Source organism: Medicago sativa, chromosome 3, assembly GCF_051527215.1.
Source record: "Medicago sativa cultivar Bolivia chromosome 3, Bolivia_mono, whole genome shotgun sequence".
Taxonomy (NCBI): domain Eukaryota; kingdom Viridiplantae; phylum Streptophyta; class Magnoliopsida; order Fabales; family Fabaceae; genus Medicago; species Medicago sativa.
In genome coordinates, this window is record NC_140751.1 from 12,677,548 (window position 1) to 12,697,401 (window position 19,854).

At 31.6% G+C, this 19,854-nt stretch overlaps 2 protein-coding genes across 2 annotated transcripts; one reads left to right on the forward strand and one right to left on the reverse strand.

Annotated features, from left to right (window-relative positions):
* Nucleotides 1-1,125: 1,125 nt before the first annotated feature.
* Nucleotides 1,126-2,249, reverse strand: LOC146935819 (uncharacterized). The gene is made up of 2 exons (XM_085750907.1): nt 1,290-2,249; nt 1,126-1,202 (listed from the first exon to the last, which is right to left on the reverse strand). The coding sequence occupies exons 1-2, from the start codon at nt 2,116-2,118 to the stop codon at nt 1,126-1,128; spliced, it is 906 nt and encodes a 301-aa protein (XP_085607033.1). The 5' UTR covers nt 2,119-2,249.
* A 15,485-nt stretch (nt 2,250-17,734) lies between these two features.
* LOC146935820 (uncharacterized) lies at nt 17,735-19,712 on the forward strand. Its single transcript, XM_085750908.1, has 2 exons — nt 17,735-17,868; nt 19,087-19,712. Exons 1-2 carry the CDS (start codon nt 17,852-17,854, stop codon nt 19,484-19,486), a joined length of 417 nt encoding a protein of 138 aa, XP_085607034.1. The 5' UTR covers nt 17,735-17,851; the 3' UTR covers nt 19,487-19,712.
* The last annotated feature ends 142 nt before the right edge of the window (nt 19,713-19,854 follow it).

Below are 19,854 nucleotides of genomic sequence, written 5' to 3' on the forward strand. Positions count from 1 at the left end.
TAGTTTTAAAAGTAATAATTTGGAAGTAGTGTGCCGAGTATTAATTGAAGGGTACAATTGAAAAGAAAAAGTTATTATTGCATTGAAAACTGAAAGTGACATTCATTTTGAAACAATTTTTTTTGACTAAAGCGACACTCATTTTGAAACGGAGGGAGTACTCGTTATGTTCCTAAATACATGTTGCAATCAACCATTTCACACATATAAATGCACAATTTTGATCATTGATATATTTAATAATAGGGGACTGCTATGGTGCAGTTGTTTTTATGACTTTTCTGGAAAAGTCGCTTATGTGGCTTAATGGGAGAGTGCCACGTGGATGTCTTTTTTAAATCGGTTATTTGGAAAAACGATTTTAAAAAACTTTTGTTTTATATAAAAACTATTTTTTAATTTCTTTTTTATTTTTATTTTCATGTTTATCCCTTAGGATTGTGTTTCCTGCTCTGATACCAGGTTTGAGGTGGGGTTTTCAGCGGAATTTTCTCGAGAATTTTCTCGAGCTCGAGCTTCATTTATAAGTTGTTCAATTCTTTCTAAACCCCAAAAAGGTTCTAAAAGAATTTTTGCTCTTTTCTTTTGAATCTCTGTGAGATTTTCTTGCATTTCTTCTACCAGATCTTCAATTAAATCTATATGAGATCTCATTAAAGTTTGAGCTTTATATATTATTTGTTTGTATGATATTAGATCATAATACCATTCTATATCACTTACTAGATGTTGTAACCTAGTTTTAAAAAGTATTAATTCTGATTTAAGAGTTAGACCAGGCATATCTAATTGTTGATTCTCCAGCGGAGGTTTTCTTGTTCTAGCATTTGTTCAGTTTTTATTTTTTTTAACATTCCTTCGATTTTTGCTAAACCTTGAAAGGGTTCTAAAAGCATTTTTGCTTTTTCTTGCTGAATGCTTGTAAGAGTATTCAAATCTTCTATTTCTTCTAATAACTTAGAAATAGAATCTACATGGTAGATTATTAAATCTTGTGAAGCAAAAAGAATTTGTCTTAACATAATTCTTGTATTTTGATAATTTATTTCAGAAATTATTTCTTCTAGTTTTTGCTTATAGAGTCGTAACTCTGTTTTTAGATTCAATCCAGGCATTTTGACTTTTTTATAGTTTTTGATTAATCTTATTAACCTGTATCGATAGAGTTTTTATAGAATCTTGTAGCTTTTTCAACTCACTTTCTTTATTGATTTCGAAATCCTTTCTAGGAGGTTCGAATGAGGATGAAGTATCATCTTCAAATATAGTTCGAGAACTTAATGATTTACTAAAATCCTTTTGATCTCTGTTTGGTGATGTTATTCGAAGACTTTGGCTTCTAAACAATGGTTTTTCTGTTTCTTCAAACATATTCTTTTCTGCTTCTATCAAAGAAAAACTATTTCTTGTGATATCTTTAAATATTGGTGTTTCCAAAGTAATTAGTGGTGTAAATAATTCATCAATATGAATTGTTTCTTTTCCTATGAATTCTATGCTATGATGTGAATTACTCAAAGCATAATTAATTCTGTAGTAAATTGTAAAAGGATGATTACCTTCTTTCATAAATGTTGAATCTTTTAGCTTATAATGAAAAACTATAGATTTATTCAAATCTATATCTTTTAGAGATAATCCCATCTGTAAATTTATATCAAATTTTATCTTTCCATATTTTAGATTGCATTTTCCTTTTGCAATTACTGCTTGTTTCTTATTTCTAATTCTAGAATCTTCTAGAGCTATTTCTAGAGGTGAATCAATACCTTTCATGAAGGTACTTTTGATTAGAATTTGAATGGTTGATATATGAATATAACCAATCTTTTTTCTCTCGTTCTCAGAAAATTTTCCAAGTCTTTTATCGATTTGTTGTTTATCTATAGTTGATATAACTATTTTTCCATTAGTTGTTTCAATTGGAATTGCTTCCTCTCCTACCATTATTCCGAATTTTAGAATATTTTTTCTTGACAGAAATTCCTTAAGTTTACTAAACTTTCTTTTAAAATTTTCTTCAGCAGTTAAAGACAAATCTGCTTCTTCAATTTTATTATCTATTATGCTATCAGCATGATAACTAGATGTTCCTTCAAAATATGAAACTTCAGACATATTTTATAATAATTCTTGATAAATTCATACCTGATTTTTCTTCAGAAATATGGGTTGTTTTGCTTCAGCAATCTGATCTTCTTCAGCAGTTTTTTCTGCTTGTGTTGAGTTTATCCCAACTCAGGGCGAATTCCTCCAGAGTATTACCTCAAGAATTCTCAGCTATAGTGTTTTACCACTATAGGACCACTAGTTCTAAAAACTAAGAGGCAAGCTCATATCAAACAATATAACTTATATTGCTTCAAAACATGGTGAATACAAATGAGCTTCGAGGCCCTTATTTATAGGATGAGAGACTCACAAGTTGGCCTTCATAGTTGGCACAACGTCTCTTTCCTTTACAGCACATGGAAAAGAAATGACATGACAGAAAGAGGAAAACGACAAAGAAAATTATATTACATAATTGCCTTAGAGATAAGGCTTATCTCTAAATGGGTCCCATGCCCACTAATTTTCTACATTTTCTTCGTTGTTTGATGAAACGTCACTGTCATACAACGATTCTTTGTCTGCCACGTTATTTATGTCTTTTGCACACCACTTGCATTGGTGTCCTTTGTATTTTTGAAAGTGTCGGCAGCACTCCTGTTGGATTGGGTCGGGTAGACGGCCCAAGTCTGCTTCAAGCCCGCTAAAGTTTTCTTCGAACTTTAGAATTTGCTGAAGGTGTTCTTCTCTTGCTTGCTTCCTTGAGTCACTATAGACTAGAAAGCTTTCCTTTGCAGTAATTACCCTGAAGTTTGGTAATTTTACTCCAAATCTGATGAGAGTATCATAGAATTTTCCCATTTGATGCAGAAAACATTCTGGTCTTGGATCTACATCTCTTCCATCATTTGTTGGATATGAATGATTTGAAATGCCAATCTTGATTAAGTGTCTGGCTTTAATAACTTCATCGTCTTCAAACCATGGATAAGTTGAAGTAAAAGATAAAAAGAACTCTTTACCTTTTGCGAAGCTATTGTTGAACTTATAAGCGATTTCGCCTATATCTTTTGGAAGAAGTTCTAGTTCATGAATTTTTCTTCCTGCATCTTCTTGAAGATACATTGTTTTAATCATTCCACAATCATAGAATGATCTGACTAATTCTTTTCCTACGCCTGGGACTATTACAGCTTTTACTTCTATCCCGTTGTTGCTAGGATAAAAACATTCTGTTTTTAACTCTTCTGAGTAGTTGGTTAACCATCTCCAGTTTTTGTAGTAGTCTCCAATGGTGACTTTTTTAACAAATTTACTTTCTCCATAGATAATTCTATCTACAGATATTTTCTCCTTAGTCTCCATCTTTGATGGCTGGACTATATTGTTTGCTGTTGTGACTTCCTTGTAAACAGCGTTGTAGGCTGTTTTTGCTTCTTCAAGGGTCTCATACCCTTTGTATCTGACATTTTTGCCGTTTGTATGTAACTTTGTGGTTTCCCAGTTTTGGTAGATACCTTTCATAGGTCCATCAAAAATTACATAAGCTTTCTTTTTGCCTCCAAGTTGACTGTCAATCTTTTGGCTTGTTTGTTGATCAATGGGTTCTTTTTCTTTTCCATTTTTTCTTTCATCTTCTTCGACTTTATCAGCCCAAGATGTTTTTGGTAAATCTGCAAGGACAGTTGTTGGGGATTTCCATCCTTTTGGTTCTATTGACTCAATTGGGATGTTTGACTCTTTTGGAGCTGAGTATTTTACATAGTAGTTGAATTTTCCAGAATCTTGTCCCAGTAGATCCCAGTTTTCAGTATTTTGGGATTCTGAAACTGTTGATGTTTCTTTTTTGCATAGTTTTTCAAGGTTTTGAATTGTTAATATCATCTCCCCCTCTTCAGAAAGAAGAGTTTCTAGACGATTTTTTGCAGAGGCAATTTGCTCCTGCTTTTGCCTGAGAGAATTCTGTAATGTCTTTATAGCTGCTTCCATTCTCTTGTCAATGCATCTGCAAAGCAATTCTTTTCAGATTTTATATATTCAATATATGGGTGAAACGGTTGGAGTTTCATCTGCCATCTTACAAGTCTTCCATATTTATAATTGACGCGAAGGTCATATTTCCAAAATCCAGTTACATATTTGGAATCTGTTCTTAATAAAAATCTGGTTGGAATTAATTCCATTTGCCATTTTGTTAAAACTTTAACACAACTCAATGTTTCTAATTCATGAATTGGATATCTTGTTTCGGTATCTGTAAATGATCCTGAAACATATTTACAAAGTAAAAGATCTTCATCTTTTATCTTATTTTTAATATTTTCATAAGAATAATCAATCTTAGTATCTTTTGATACTAATCTTTCTGATGAATCAGAGAGTTTGTCTAATTTCTCTTTCGAGCTACTAGACTTAGCGTACTGGGTTGCTCCAGTATCTTTCATTCCTTGTTGATGGGTTACATCACCAACATAGTTTCCCGAATCATCAAGATTCAGTATCGCTTTACCATTAGGTAGAGCTCTCATACAACCTGCCCAGGTTGTTTTATCAGCATCAATCTCAACAATTAAAAAATCGTTTTCTGTTGGATTGTATAAGCTGGGTAAAACTTTAATTTTTCTTTTAATAGTTTTTACAGTTAGAGTATCTTGTTCAGTCCATGACCATGGAACTTTCTCAGATATCTTTTTCTGTAAAATCTTTCTTTCAGTTGCCAAATTTTTGAAAAATCCTTCATTGGCAATATAATTCAAACATCCTAAAAATCTTTGAATTTGTTTTCGGTCTTTCAATTCATCAGGGAAAGCTTGGATCTTTTCCTGAACATGTGGAGATAAATCGAGGGTGCCATTTTCTTTAAAAATAAGGCCTAAATACTCGATTTCCTTTTTGGCTAATTGTGATTTCTTTTTTGAAATAACAATTCCCTTTTCTGAAATTCTGTTTAAAACAATTTCTACATCTTTAAGATGTTGTTCTTTAGTTCCTTTTGTAAAAACTAAAATATCATCAATATATGCCAAACATATATGTTCTAATCCTCTAAGAGCATTATCCATAAATCTTTGGTATATAGATGGTGCTTGTTTTAGTCCAAACGGAAGGACATTCCATTGGTAATGACCTTGTGGACATGAAAAAGCTGTTAAAGGCTTAGTTTCTTCTGAAAGTCTGATTTGATAGTATCCTGATTTTGCATCAAAAGATGAAAACCAATCACATCCTTTTATTTTTTGCAAAATATAATCCTTTCGTGGTAATTTATAAGAATCTCCGATTGTAGCATCATTGAGTTTCTTATAATTTATCACCATTCTAGCTTTTCCTCTTTTTATTTCATTGTGATTTGTCACATAAAAAGCGGGTGCTGAATGTGGACTTGCAGATGGAGTAATTAACTTCTTTTCTTGAAGTTCTTTTATATCTTTTTGAAATTCTAATTTATCTTGAACTGAATAAGGCATTTTATATTTTACATTAATCTCCTTATTGGGATCTCGTAATTTGATTGTAACAAGTTCATGATTTGTATTTTTCAGATTATCCAAAGGATCTTCTGAACATACAGCATCAAGTTTTTGTTCTATTTCTTCAAGATTTAAAAATAATTTACCTTCTTCCCAAATACTCTTTAGGTTTATAAGATTTTCAGAAATTAATTGAATAATCTCATTTCTAGTTATAATTTTTGTTGTTATAACTTTTGTCTTTTCTTTGGGGTTTGCTAAATTTTTCCAAAGTAAAGAAATAGTTTTAACATTTTGCACAAACGGTGCATATAACTTTAAAAAGTTATTTCCAATGATTAAATCTAATCCTGAATCATGGAGATAAATTGTTGGTATGAAGAATTCATGACCTTCTATAGTAATTGAGATGTTTTTCAAAACAAACCATATTTGATGTTTTGACTTATCTGCAACAATTATTTCTTTGGGTTTTCCTAATCTTTCCCAATTTCTTGATATGTTTCGTTTTCCAAAACATAATGTTGCGCCTGTATCTAAATAGGCTAAAATCTCCTTCTTACGAAGTTTTATTTTAATAAAGGTAGCACTAGGGTTTCCTTTACTCAAAATCTTGGTTTTGCTCATCTTCGGAATCTGTACAAAGTTCATAGAAACTTTGTTGCTCCCAATCAGAATCTGAATCTGATTCTACTGGTTCATAACCTATTTTATAGATCATGTTTAAAACTTGTTTCTTTTCTTTAGAAACTTTCTTTGGACATTCATTAGCATAATGTCCTGTTTCATGGCATAACCAACATGTGCATGATTTTTTACCTTTAGGACAGGTTTTATTTTTCCTAGGGTATTCTCTTTTTCTTCTATAGAATTTTTTCTTCCTATGTTTCTTTTTTATCATAGGAAAATCTTTTAAATTTCTTTCTTCTAGGATATTTTCTTCTTTTCCTAGTTTTTTCACAACCATATGCTCCAATTTTTCCTTGGATTCTATCGCAGCACAAATCTATTCGTGCATCTCGTTTTGATTGTTTCTTTAGGCATTGTTCTTGCATCCAATTTCTAAGAATAGAAATTCTAGCTCCTAAAGTATTTTTAACTGTTCTTGAGGATACTGCACTGTTAAATTCAGTTTGAATTATTTGGGACATTGACATAGGTAATTTTTGGTAAAATAATTCGACAACCTTTTGGTTTTCTCTAGTATCCTTATTTAAGTCATAATATAATTGTGAAAATTCGCAAATATAATTTTCTATGTAACAAGGATTACATATGGATAGATTCATTATTCTCCATAATTTTTCAGTGTTAAAGGCGGTATTTGAATCTACCGTATCTTGCCATCCTTTGAATTCATTTAAAAGCCATTCAAAGATTTTATTGATCATTCCCATACTGTTTTCTGCAGTTTGTTCTTCTTCAGGTTTTTCAGCCAGAAATTTATATGCATTACCTTCTGTTCTACACAAAAGATAATTAAAAATTTGTTTTGGGCTTAGACCTTTTAAATCACTATCTAACTGTATTTGGATAGTATTTTTATTATACCAATTTCTTATGGCTTGAACAATATTGTCAACACAATCAATATTTAGAATTCCACTTCCATCATTTACACTATGTTTGGGAATATAATTCATAGGAATTCTTTGGAATTTAGCTTGAGAAAATTCTCTATGGAATTCTGCATTCCAGTTATAAGAGGGTCCTCTTTTTGTTCCTGAGCTTTCGCCCATTTCTAATTGTTCTATTTTAACGAAATTTCCATCGTCTTTTGAATCATCATCAGAACTAAAGTCGTAGACAAAATCTTCTAGATCTTTAGGTTCAGGTTCTTCCTTAATGGAATCTTTTTCACTTATGTCTAAAGTAGCCATAAGTTGATCCAATTTTTCGAGTTGATACTCTATGTTTTCTTCTATACTCATCTTTTATAATTAGCAAATAAGGTTTTTTCTTCGATTTCGATTTTTTCCTTATTCTTCCCCCCTTCTTGAAGAGAAAGATGTTGTTTACAACAGTTTTTTATTAGATAATTAATCATATCAGTGATATTGTTTAACTGAGGATTAAAAGAATGATATATATGAGGATATTTATGGTTCTCATTTTTATTGTAATACGAAAAATCTTTTTCCATATTTACCCAAGTTTCATGGGGTCTTTCTAATCCTTGCTCATAATCTTTTGTAAACAAATTATTTTGTTTATAGATTTGAGGTAAAGTTTCAAGAAAAGAAATTTGTCTTTCAAATCTCTCATTTAATTTCTTGGTTTCGTCAAGCAAAGCTTTGACTCTGGTTGTGAGGGTATTATTTTCTTCACTCATCTAGCTAATTCTTTAAGTTTATTCCTTAAATCTTGAGCTAATCCTTTATATTCATTATATAAAAAATGATCTATATTTTCATGGCTTTCATATAAATATTTGTCTAAAAAATATTCAGCCGTTGTATCACACCATCTAATTTGTGCTTTAACTAGTGTAATATCTTGATAATTTGGACATAAAATAAAGGGTTGTAAAATACATTTCCCTGTTGGTCCTTTAATAAATTCCATTTTTTATTTAGACTTTTAAAGTCGGTTTTTGAACAAACTGTTTTAAAAGATTTGACTTTATTGGAAAAGTCATTTGGGTGACTGTACCGTAGAATTCACCTTAATAATATCTATGATAAAAAAATTATAAATTTAATATTCTGAAAATATTCATTACAAATCGAATAATATATTATATTCTAACATTTGTATTTATATATTAGCTAAAAAATACAGTCAAAGTAAGTTATGTGAATAGTGCTTATTGTTTAATTGCGACATGTATTTTGGAACGGAGAAAGTAATAAATTTTGTTACTTTTGATATCATTTCATTTAAATTAAAAATGTATTAATTTTCAATAGAAAAGAGAAATTATGAGTTATTTCACAAAAGTATCTTTTATTAATGGTACGAAAAGATAAATTACAAAATTGAAAGAAGATAAAGTAATAAATAGTTAAAAGTATAATAAGAAAAGTAACATTAATGTTTCATTAATATTACAAAGTGATTTGTAATTTGAGAAAAAAAAATTACAAAACTTAGAGAAAGTAATACTTTTAATCATTTATTATTTCATTTCATTTGTTCCTCTTCTTTACGATAAATAACTAAGAGTATTCAGACAAATTTATAAATAACGATGCATTACACTTTGAAAACAACAAGTAAATATGACCAAAATATTTCTTCAAATGCGACAAGTAAAAAAGAATGAAGGAGTCTCCGTGAGCTTACTAGGTTTGTAGGGACATTGCATAATATATGCAAGAGTTGATGTTTAGACTCCGGACACCCCATTTATGATTTATCCATCTTAAAGGTGAATTTCTAGTTATTAGGGTAATTGACAAAAAAAAAGAGAAAATATATGTAAAAATAAAATATATTTTGTGCATGTACCATGAATTAGAGGAGAACTAATTTATGTATTGGTATCCATAAGTCTTAGCTTAGCTGGCAAAAATACTGAAATTGTTAGACCGGATGCCATGATCAGGGTCAGGGCTATTCCTATCATTTTATGGGCCTTAGGCCAAGTTTGAGAAAATGGCCCCTTAAATAATACTTCATATTTTTTCCTGATAAATGATGAATGTGACACGAATTGATGATGGTGCTTCACTTCTCAACTATGTTGACACCCCAAGTTACCATAATAAAATGTTTTGAAATCCCAACTATCTTGACATCACAAAATATCATGTGTCACATGCACCTCATCCTTTGTATTATTAATAAAAGGGAATAAACAAAAGAAGTTGGGGGGGGGGGGGACCGCAAAGCTAAGTAAAACGATAGGTAGGCATATTAAACGTATCTAAAATAAACTCAGCCGAAATAAAACTAGGATATATAGATCACCATTGAGAATCTAAGATTGTTTTACAAAATATCAACAAAAAAAAAGAAGCTTCACTTTTATGGGGAAGTCATAAGATTGCAGTTTCTTCGTGCATTTTGAGATGCAAAATCATTTTAAATATATTCAGTTCCGAAAATCTATTTTTCACAAAAGTAATTGAAATATAAACAACAATGAAAATATAGTTAATTTAAATGTATTATGAATTCTTGATTAAATAATAAATAAAATGTGTTCAATTCATGACAATATGTCTCCTTAAATTGTCATTTTAATAGTTTATGTCACTGTTTTGGAAAAAAAAAAAAAACTAGTTAATCATAATTTAGATTATAAAACCCAAAATACAACAAATATGCTTCGAATTGTAAAATCTAAACGAAAAAAAAAATGATCAATTTGAAGGCCCTTGAGAAGTGAGTAGGGTGAGAAAAGAAAGAGAAAAGTTGGACTTAAGTCTGTTGGGGTTTAGGACATTTTGAAGTGGTTTTGTAAAAAAATAAAAAATACTATTACTTTTCCCACCCTACTACCTGTGAATTTTCCCAAAATACCCCTGGTTCGGATTTTAAAATCCAAACTAGATTGTTAGGGGAACTTGGATTTTCGAATCTGAAAAAACAATAACTGTATAATCTGTGTTTAATTTGATGTCAAAGGTCTCTGCTGACCGTCATAAAATCTCTGCATAAACTGCAAAACATTTGCAGGGATTCTACGAATGGTCAGTATTGACCATAACATCATAAATGTAACACCCCGTTTTCCCAACATAAAAATTTCATAATAAATCAGAGTATTTAAATCATAAACGGAATGTCACATACTTCTTGAAAGTCATAAACTGAATAAATAACAATTTATTCTTCAAAATCATTTAACATAAGTAATTCAAAACTTCGCAGCGGAATTAGTTCATTCAACATAAAAAGTCTTTGGCACGCAGACCTCATCAGAAAATCTCATAAGTCTTAGTTCAATATTTATTCATAAAAGTTCATAAACAATACGTAAGGAATAGAAGTAAAGTCAAGTCCCATATCCCGTTACGTATCAGAGCACCTAGACACACATGTGAGGAGTCCACTCACGACGCCTCTAATCTTGATTACCTGCAAGTTACCCATACGAAGAGCAACATTTCCAAGCAGAGGGGTGAGATTTCTCAAAACAAAAATATTAAACATATAAATCATGTAAAATACATTCAACAGCTTAAACATCCTATAATTCATTAATCATATCTAGCAACTTAAACTTCCTTAACTAGTATCATTATTCTTCCTACATTAGTCATATACTTCATATTATATCATCATAAAAATATCATCACATATCTACAAATATTAGTCATAAGCATTATCATATATCCTTTTAATCATAGCATCTTAATCATAGACATAAACATCATCATATAACATCAAGTACTAATCATAACCATCTCATAACATTATATATAAACCATAAACATAATCACAAACAATCCATCTTAAATATAATCACGAGGAATCATCATACATCATCATTAGTAAACGTATAACATCTAACATCAATAATAATCATAAGCGTCATCACGTAATTCACATAAGTATCATTATCAAAACATAGCATTTATCGAAAACAACTTCATAATCAAGTTCATAATCAACTTCATAAACAAACATCATCATTAAATCATAATCATCGAATCACAATCAAACTTCATAATCAAACCTCACTTAACTCGACAATGCGACTCAACTCGACTATGCAACTCTTAACATCTCAAATCATCTTAGCATCTTAACAACTTAACAACTTGACAACTCGACAACTTCACATCTTAAATCATCTTAAAAACCTCTTGATATGCAAATGCATTTGGTACCAATACAGAGCATCAAGCTCCCAACCAACTTATATGAGCGTAAATAGGCTCTTCAGGGCGTCAAGCCCCCAACATAGTGAGCAAAAGCTCCAGGGCATCAAGCCCTCACCCATCGTGTGAATGACTAAGCATTCCAGGGCATCAAGCCCCCAACCAACGTATATGAGTATGCAATGGACTCAACATTCTACAACTTAAACAACTTCATGAACATCTATGACATCCTAACATCTTGACAACATAACATCTTAACAACTTGATGACCTCATAACGACTCGACTACTTAACAACTCTTATCATCTTAACGTCTTAACATCTTAACATCTTAGCCTCTTGACAACATATGGATCACATAAATAATTCATGTCATATCATAATATAACAATATCAAATGATAATAAACAACATCTTAAAACATCATATTCATCAATCATAAACAACTTCATATAACATCGTATTTAAACATCAACAATAATTCACTATGTATCTTTGTAAAAACATAATAAATTATCCACAACATATTTTCATGTCAAACCAAAGCTACTGGAAAGATATCACAAATATCAACAACTTTCATGTTTACGCCTAAGACCAATTCTGTACCGATCAATACCAGTTTTCATTTTAAATTCGGAAAAGTTGTGCTGAAAGTCCATAAAAATTCACTGTGACCTACGTGCAGTAATTTGACCATAACTCAATTTCTATATATCGTTTTGACGTGAGACCAACGGCATTAGAAAGCTAACATCCATACCTACAACTTTTGTGTTTACACCTAAGACCAATTCCGCACCGATCAATACCAGTTTTAATATCAAAATTCGGGCAGAATGCAGATTTTCTTCAAGTTTCACCTAATCTCATGGTGTTAACCTCAAAACTACTTCCAATAATCATCCTATGGATTATCTAAGGTCTGTACACAATTTCTACATCAAATAAACAAGTTTTCATCATCTAAATCATCAAATCTCTCTCAAAAACCTAATTCTCAAATTCTCACAAACTCTCCCCAACTTGTTAGATGTAATCTAATGATTTAACAACTTAATATTAATGCAAGATAGTCTCACCCTCACCTTAGATTAATTCCTGAATCAGCAGCAGCGTTCTTCTTTCCTAAGGTCTTCTCCTCTTCTCTTCTCTTCTCTCTTCTCTTCTTTCTTGTTCTCCTCTTTTCCAAAAAGCGGTTTAAGGTAAACTCTTTCTAACCTAAGCTTCTCTATTTATAATATACTAAAATATTCTTCCCAAATCTATTTAGGCCCAACAACTTATTCTTCTTTCTATTCTAACCCCCAATTCAACTCACACTAATAATCCTCATAATCTTATTTATTTCTAAATTAAATATATCTCTCACAAATAACAAATATATTTCTACACCAAATAACAAATATATCTCTAACAAATAACAAATATATTTCTACATCAAATAACAAATATATCTCTAACAAATAACAAATATATTTCTATACCAAATAACAAATATATCTCTAACAAATAACAAATATATTTCTATATCAAATAAGAAATATATCTCTAACAAATAAAATATATATATATATATATATATATATATATATATTATTCTAGTAAATACCAACATATAACATAACAAAATATCACTCATCAAAATAAATCGACAAAATCATAAAAAGACATCTAATCTCAAAACTACCTCCAAATCTACTTACTCTAATAATTCTCATATTCTAATAAATAATAGAATAATGCCACATAATAAAATACTAACACCTCATATAAATAAATAAATCACATAAATAGACTCTAACTTAATAAAAATAATTAAATAAAAAGGAGGGCGTTACAATAAACACCCCTAAAACTATTCTTTTTTTAAGAAAAAGTAAGAAAAGATGGGAAGTGAAGAATGAATGAATTTGTTGAAGATGCAAGCCTATTTATAGCCTTAAATCAATCCTAAACCATAACTACAGTTAAAGGAAACGTTTTCTATGGTCCAACCGACCAAAAATGCATTAAACACACCACAAATCATCCAAACCTTTGTGAAACGCCACCGTCCAACTAGTTTAAGAAATTTTGGATACAATCGAACCTGTCTAAATATTTTCGGATTGTATAATCCTAATAGCACCAGATTGTGTTTAAGTTTCATTTTTGGTAGGTTTTCATGTTTTGGAAGTTTTGGTTCGACAAATATCGGGCCACGATTTGTAAAAATCAGGGCACGGTTTAGTGGATAACGTTCAGTTATACTGTGTACAAATTGAAAATCAGGGCATGATTTCTTGAGATCTGGACTCTATATAAGGTTTCGTTCTTCATGTTTTTGAGAGGCTTTAAGAGAGAGAAACATGAAAAATCAAAGGAGGTAACTTTATGGTTGAGTGTCTTTGCTGAGAGGTTCTCTTGGGTTGGGAAACATTTGTAAACACCTTGGATAGTGAGATTTCATTTTTGGAAGGATCAAAAAGTTTCATTTAGTGTTTTCTTTTAGGATTCAATTATGAGTGCGGGTGACTTGAAAAATAGGTCGAAATTAGGATTTGTTTTTCGTGAGTTTTTAAGCTAATTTATTGTAACCTCTTTGAATCACTCTTATCATAGTGGATCAGAGAGCCTCTCTCTCCCTCAGAGTACGTCTTTTTGGACTAAACTCGGTAAACAATATTCATGTGTTGTTTTCTTTATCTCCTTTCTTATCTTTGTTGTTTTGAATATACTTGTGGTATTGCTTCACACTTAGATTTAGTTCTGTTTAATGTTGTTGTTGCTTGAGACTACTTTACTCATTGATTACTACTTCATTTGCTCCACACATCTAAGTTTTATTGGTGCGATTATTTGTTCGAATTTACAACACATTTCAAGAGAGTCTGCACACATTTGACTATGTCAATGAATCATGCTACGAAATGGGAAGCTATCAACTGAACGTGGGGAGCCACATACTCCTTCAACAAGGAAAAATTTCTGCACTACTCGAGCAAAGCCAAACATGCAGGCGATGTCGTTTGGCATGTATGAAAAGTTTTGCCTATACATATTCATCTTGTACATTGCATTAAACACAATAAATTAAACTTAATCTATTTACACATTTTTATCCTTTTATCTTTTTGTCTTTATCTTTATTTTACATGTATTTCTTAGTTCAGTAGCAAAAAACACCGAAATATTGTGCTTAACACTCTACTGAAGTAAGTAAAGAACCGATAACTTTAGGACAAAATTTCATTCTTGACGTAATTGCTTGAAAAAAGAGATTCACAGTTGAGTACTATCAGCCAATACCACAGATAAATGTCTAGTTCAACAACAACAACAATTTAAAACAAAGTGTAAATGCTCCCCTCTATCTCTCAGATTTGAATACTTCAGGTAGAGGTGTTCAAAACCGAACCAATCCAATAGAAAAACCGCAAACTGAACCAATCCAAACCGAAATCGCAAAAAATCACATTTGGTTTGGATGTATTCAGATCAATTTTTTACTCAACCGCATGGTTTGGTACGGGTTACGGTTTTGATTTTACAAACTGAACCAAACCAAACCAAACCGCAATATAAGAAAAACACTAATTAAATATATATCACTTGAACCAATACTCATTGAAACTCAATGGAAACTAGGGGTGGCAAAAAAATCCGTGCCCGCGGGTATCCGCGGGTAAAATCCGTCATGGGCACGGGGCGGGTAGCTAAACGGGTACCCGCAGGTATAATAAACGGGTATTTAACTACCCGTTATTTTATGGACACGAACACGGATTTGATGATACTCGTGCTCGCGGGTATCCGTATCCGTTAATAAATTAAGTAAATCACTAAAATACCCATGTGTATATATACAAGAATTTAGTGTCTAAAAAAAAAACCCTAGGTTATGTGTACGGCGCTCAAAATTCTTTCTCTGTTCTTTCTCTCAAAATTCTTTCAAACATTTCTTTTCCTCTCTCTATTTTTGTGGCCAGGTTTTAATCTTCTCCTTCATCTCTTTTTTTCTTCTTCTTCTTCTTAGCATGATTAGTTGTTTATGATTTTAGAATTTAGGGCTTCTAATTTTAGAGGAATAAACTAATTTAGGGCTTTCTATTTTAGCCAGTGTATACAACTAATGACTTTAATCATCTTTTTAGTTTTACCGATGAAATTTAGGAAGCAATGTCTGCAGCATTTTTGTTAGAATTAATTGATGCAGCTGCGATTATGTTTAGAGTGGCAAATGTAGAAATTATTGTATGTTGTATTGGATTGTAAGTACATGTTAGTAGTAGTTAGCCGATGATGACAAAATCAAATTGGAATTACCGTCGGAATAAAGAGAAGAAAAAAAGTATATATTAGGTGGTATTCTATTCCTTAAAGGATGTCTTTTATGGACTTCCCTCACCATCCAACATACTAAAACATGTACAAAAAAGATCAAAAATCCATGGGTACCCGCTGATATCCGTGGTTATCAAAATACCAGTAGATTACCCGTATAGGGATACCCGCACGCGTATGGGGACGGGCACGTGTACCATATTTATCCAATGGGGCGGGGACGGATATCATACTACCCGTACCCATGGATACCCATTGACATCCCTAAACATATTATTTCTCTTGTTAAGTTTCTTCTTTGCCTTTTCTTTCAAAAATGTATATGTACTACTTGAACTCTTAGAGAATGATAATTTTTTTAGTCTTTTGTATTTCTTACAAAATAGAATTACTTTTTGTCCGCGTTTGAAGTTGGTCTACGTAGTTGGGAACATTGTTGGATAAAAAGAAAATTGTAATGTTGGATGAAATTGAAAACATTGCTGAAAATATCTTGCGTTTTAGCTATTTAATTTAATTTTAATGTTGGAAACAAAAAAAAATTATTGTCTAAATAAACCGCATCAACCGATTCAATCCAAACCGCATTGGGTTGGTTTGGTTTGGTTTGAATTTTATTTTTAAAATCAACCGAATAACCGCATACTTAATTGGAACCCTAATTTTACAATCTTTAATCTACACTACAAAATCTCCAAAATTTCTTCTAATAATTAGTGGTAACGTTCTTCCCCAATTCAAAAAACTTCAAACCCTAATTTTTTTGATTGAATCCAAAAACCAGAATCCCCAATTTTTTTTTATGGAATTGGTGCTGATCATGGAAGAAAAAAAGATTGATGAAGAAGGTTCAGTCCATGGTTAATTCTAAGGAAAGTGGCAATGATGAAGTTTGGAGGGCAAGGTTGTTGCACAAAGTTGATTGTATAGGAAGTGAGCTTAGACTGATTAAGTTTTTGATAGTCATAATTTGCTAGTTTGAGTTTTTTTAACATGTTACTGTATTGTTCTAGATGTGTGTAAAGTTGTAATGAAAAGAGGTTGAAGATAAATGAAATGTAGCCTTTCTATAATAATTTTACCATCATCTTAGTCCCTGAATTATTCGTCTAACTATCAAATCGATCCTTGCATTGTATTAAAAAATCATCAAATAAGTCCTTGAATTATATAAACATAAATCAATTTGATCCTTGAAGTAGTCTCTGCAATGTTCCACAAACATAACTCTTCAGCGTCCATTTTTCCCCAAACACAGAATTCACCATGAACATATTGCAGTCTCTGATACTCATCTCGCTCTAAACGACCCCCGTGATGCAGGATTAGCGTAATATTGCCTTCCATCCTACAGATTTTGACAACAAGCAAATTATGACTATCAAAAACTTAATCAGCCTAAGTTCACTTCCTATACAATCAACTTTAACCATCAACCATGCCCTCCAAACCTTATCATTTCCACTTTCCTTAGTATTAATCATGGACTAAACCTTCTCTATCAATCTTGTCTTTCTTCCATGACCAGCATCAATTCCATCAAAAAATTTTGGGGATTCTGGTTTTTGGATTCAATAAAAAAATTAGGGTTTGGAGTTTTTGAATTGGGGAAGAACATTACGACTAATTATTAGAAGAAATTTTGGAGTGTAGATTAAAGATTGTAAAATTAGGGTTCCAATTTTATATATTTGGGGAAGAAAGAGCCGTTGGGGAAGAAAGACAGAGTCGTTGGGGGGAGGAAAGAACATTTTCTGCAAATCAATCAATTTCATCCTTGAAAATTTTGGTCACGATCAGTCAAATTAGTCCCTGCTTATGTGGCATCTGACATGTGTGAGGTTAACAGCCAAGTCAACACCTGTAACACTCCAATTGGGCAGAGAGACTAATTGATTGACATTTTATAAATTTAGGGACTATTTTGATATTTCGTTAAATTAGGAGACGAATTTGACCGATTCATGCAAATTTAGGGACGAAGTTGATGATTCACTCAAAAAAGAATAGTTTTTCAGATTAATTAAATAATTAATATATCTGATAAATAAAAGTTATTTAAATTTTTTGTCAAAAAGGTCATTTAAAAATAAAATATTTGTTTATAAATAATCGCATGTAGAGTACATTACGAAATCCGTGGTGCTTTTCGCGGCGGTGCAAGAAGATCAATATCCCCAAATCTCACAGCGCGAGCAAGGGCATGGTCTCCCACGCCACGCATCAAGGATGAGTAACAACAACAGGTTCTCCTCTAAATTCAACGTTTTCTTTTCTTTCATTTACCATACCATCAATCTTAGATATTTTTATGTCGTAAATATTTGATTTTATGCTTGAAATTATAGGATCTCATCAATCTAGTTCCCAAATTATTGAATGAATAATGTCAGATACACAATTTGATACATGATACAGGGGTTGGGTAGCTCAACTGGTTTGAGTGCTGTTGAGGGTTAATGATTTGAAGGTCATGATGGGTTCAAACATGAGTTCAATTCCTGAGTAACGTTTTACAATATTTACAATCAAGTGGTTAATGAACTCCACTAAGGACAGATTGTTCAGGAGAACCTGAGTTCGATTCCTGGGTTGAACAATTTTTGGCCTGATTTTACTTAGCTTCTGTCCGAACTTCGAATTACAAGAGCCTCTTTCCCCTGTTAATCCGGAGGACTAATACCAAAAAGAAAAGATTAAGTTAGGTATTTACTCATTTGTTACGTTACAAGACGGTTTTGTAGGAATTTAGCTGAACCGAATTTTAAATTCTTAGATGGTAATCATGGTATTCGAGCGCATATTCTATAGTTGTTGTATCATCCGTTATCGAGTTGCGCGGCGCTCTAGATGTCCAATTCTAAACGTAAAGAGTATATTGAAAAACTGCTTATTTATTATTAGCGATGGGCGTTCCTCTGCTTATTAACAGGTTTGAAAATGTGTTCATAAATGGTGGTCATCTTTTCCTTTCACTCTACCATAGCTAATAATTTTAGTGTTAAAGAAAAGCTAATAGTTTTAGTGTTAAAGAAAAAGATGTATAAATTGAGAATTATTTATCATGAATTCTCTTTACTATTAGAATTTGCAACCTCTGAAGCTCCAACACTTCTAATCAAAGACTTGTCCGAATGTCTGACACGTGTTACTGACATATACGATCACATTGAATTATGTCAATTTCTCAAAATCTTATAGGTGTCGACATGACGATGTTTGTGTTAGTGCTTCATAGGTTGCAACGGACTAAATTTAGGTGAGATTCAGAAACCAAGTGGAAAACTTCAGCTAAATGATATGGTTTTGTTTAAATGGTCAATATTTCTTGTCTGGGGTTATGATTTGATTTAGTGGTCAATATGAAGTATTGACCAGCTATATACACTTTAGCTATTTACATAAAAAAATGCTGCTTAATTTTAAATGAAAGGATATAACCATTATAAGTTATATGAAATCAGAAATATTGCAGCTGGAGTATTTCATTATTCATCTTCACAAGAATCAACACAAATAGATGGAGATAGTTCAGATGATAACACAGATTCACTGAATACAGTTGAAGATAGTTCAGATGAAAAAGAATATTCGAAAAATGCATTGATAAATGCACTAGTAGCATGGACTCAAGCATCTGAGGCAGAATTAGCTTTTATTTTAGCTGAAAAGGAGAGGTTTAAGTCCAGGAGTATAAATGCCAGTTCTTCAATTACTGAGTGTGTGACTGCTCTTGACAAGATTGAAGATGTTACAGATGACATTTATATGAAAGCTTGTGAAAAGTTTATGGATCCTCATTGGAGGGAAGTGTTTCTTGCTATGCCTATTCATAGGAGAAAGGGGTGGCTAGTTAGGCTTTAGGAAAAGGCCTATAGATACTTTGAATTGCAGATCATTGACATCCTAGTAACCAAGTGTAATAATGAGCATGGTTTCCCCTTTGAATTTAATGTTTTTGGTTTGTATTTGCCTGTATCAAGTGGTGTATGCTTTCTGAAATCTTTGCTTGTGTAAAATTGTGACTATTTCATGTGCGTTCAAACACTTCATGAATCTAGCAAGAAAATAATTCTAGTTTTGACATAAAGGATTTTCTTGTAACCCTGTAATTGCATGATTTGGAAGTAAACTGGTATCCTTTATGTAAAAAGACAGCATGGCTGATCTGTTCAAGGACAAAAGTCAGATCAAGCAAGAGTGAAGTTCTATGGGAATAATTCCAGTGTCAT

Excerpts from the sequence above, each read along its gene's own strand:
- LOC146935819 (XM_085750907.1), bottom strand. The coding sequence starts at position 2,118 with ATGTCTGAAGTTTCATATTTTGAAGGAACATCTAGTTATCATGCTGAT. Across the intron at positions 1,203-1,289 it reads CAGAGATCAAAAGGATTTTA|AAAGTGAGTTGAAAAAGCTA; the intron begins GTAAATCATTAA and ends AAATCAATAAAG.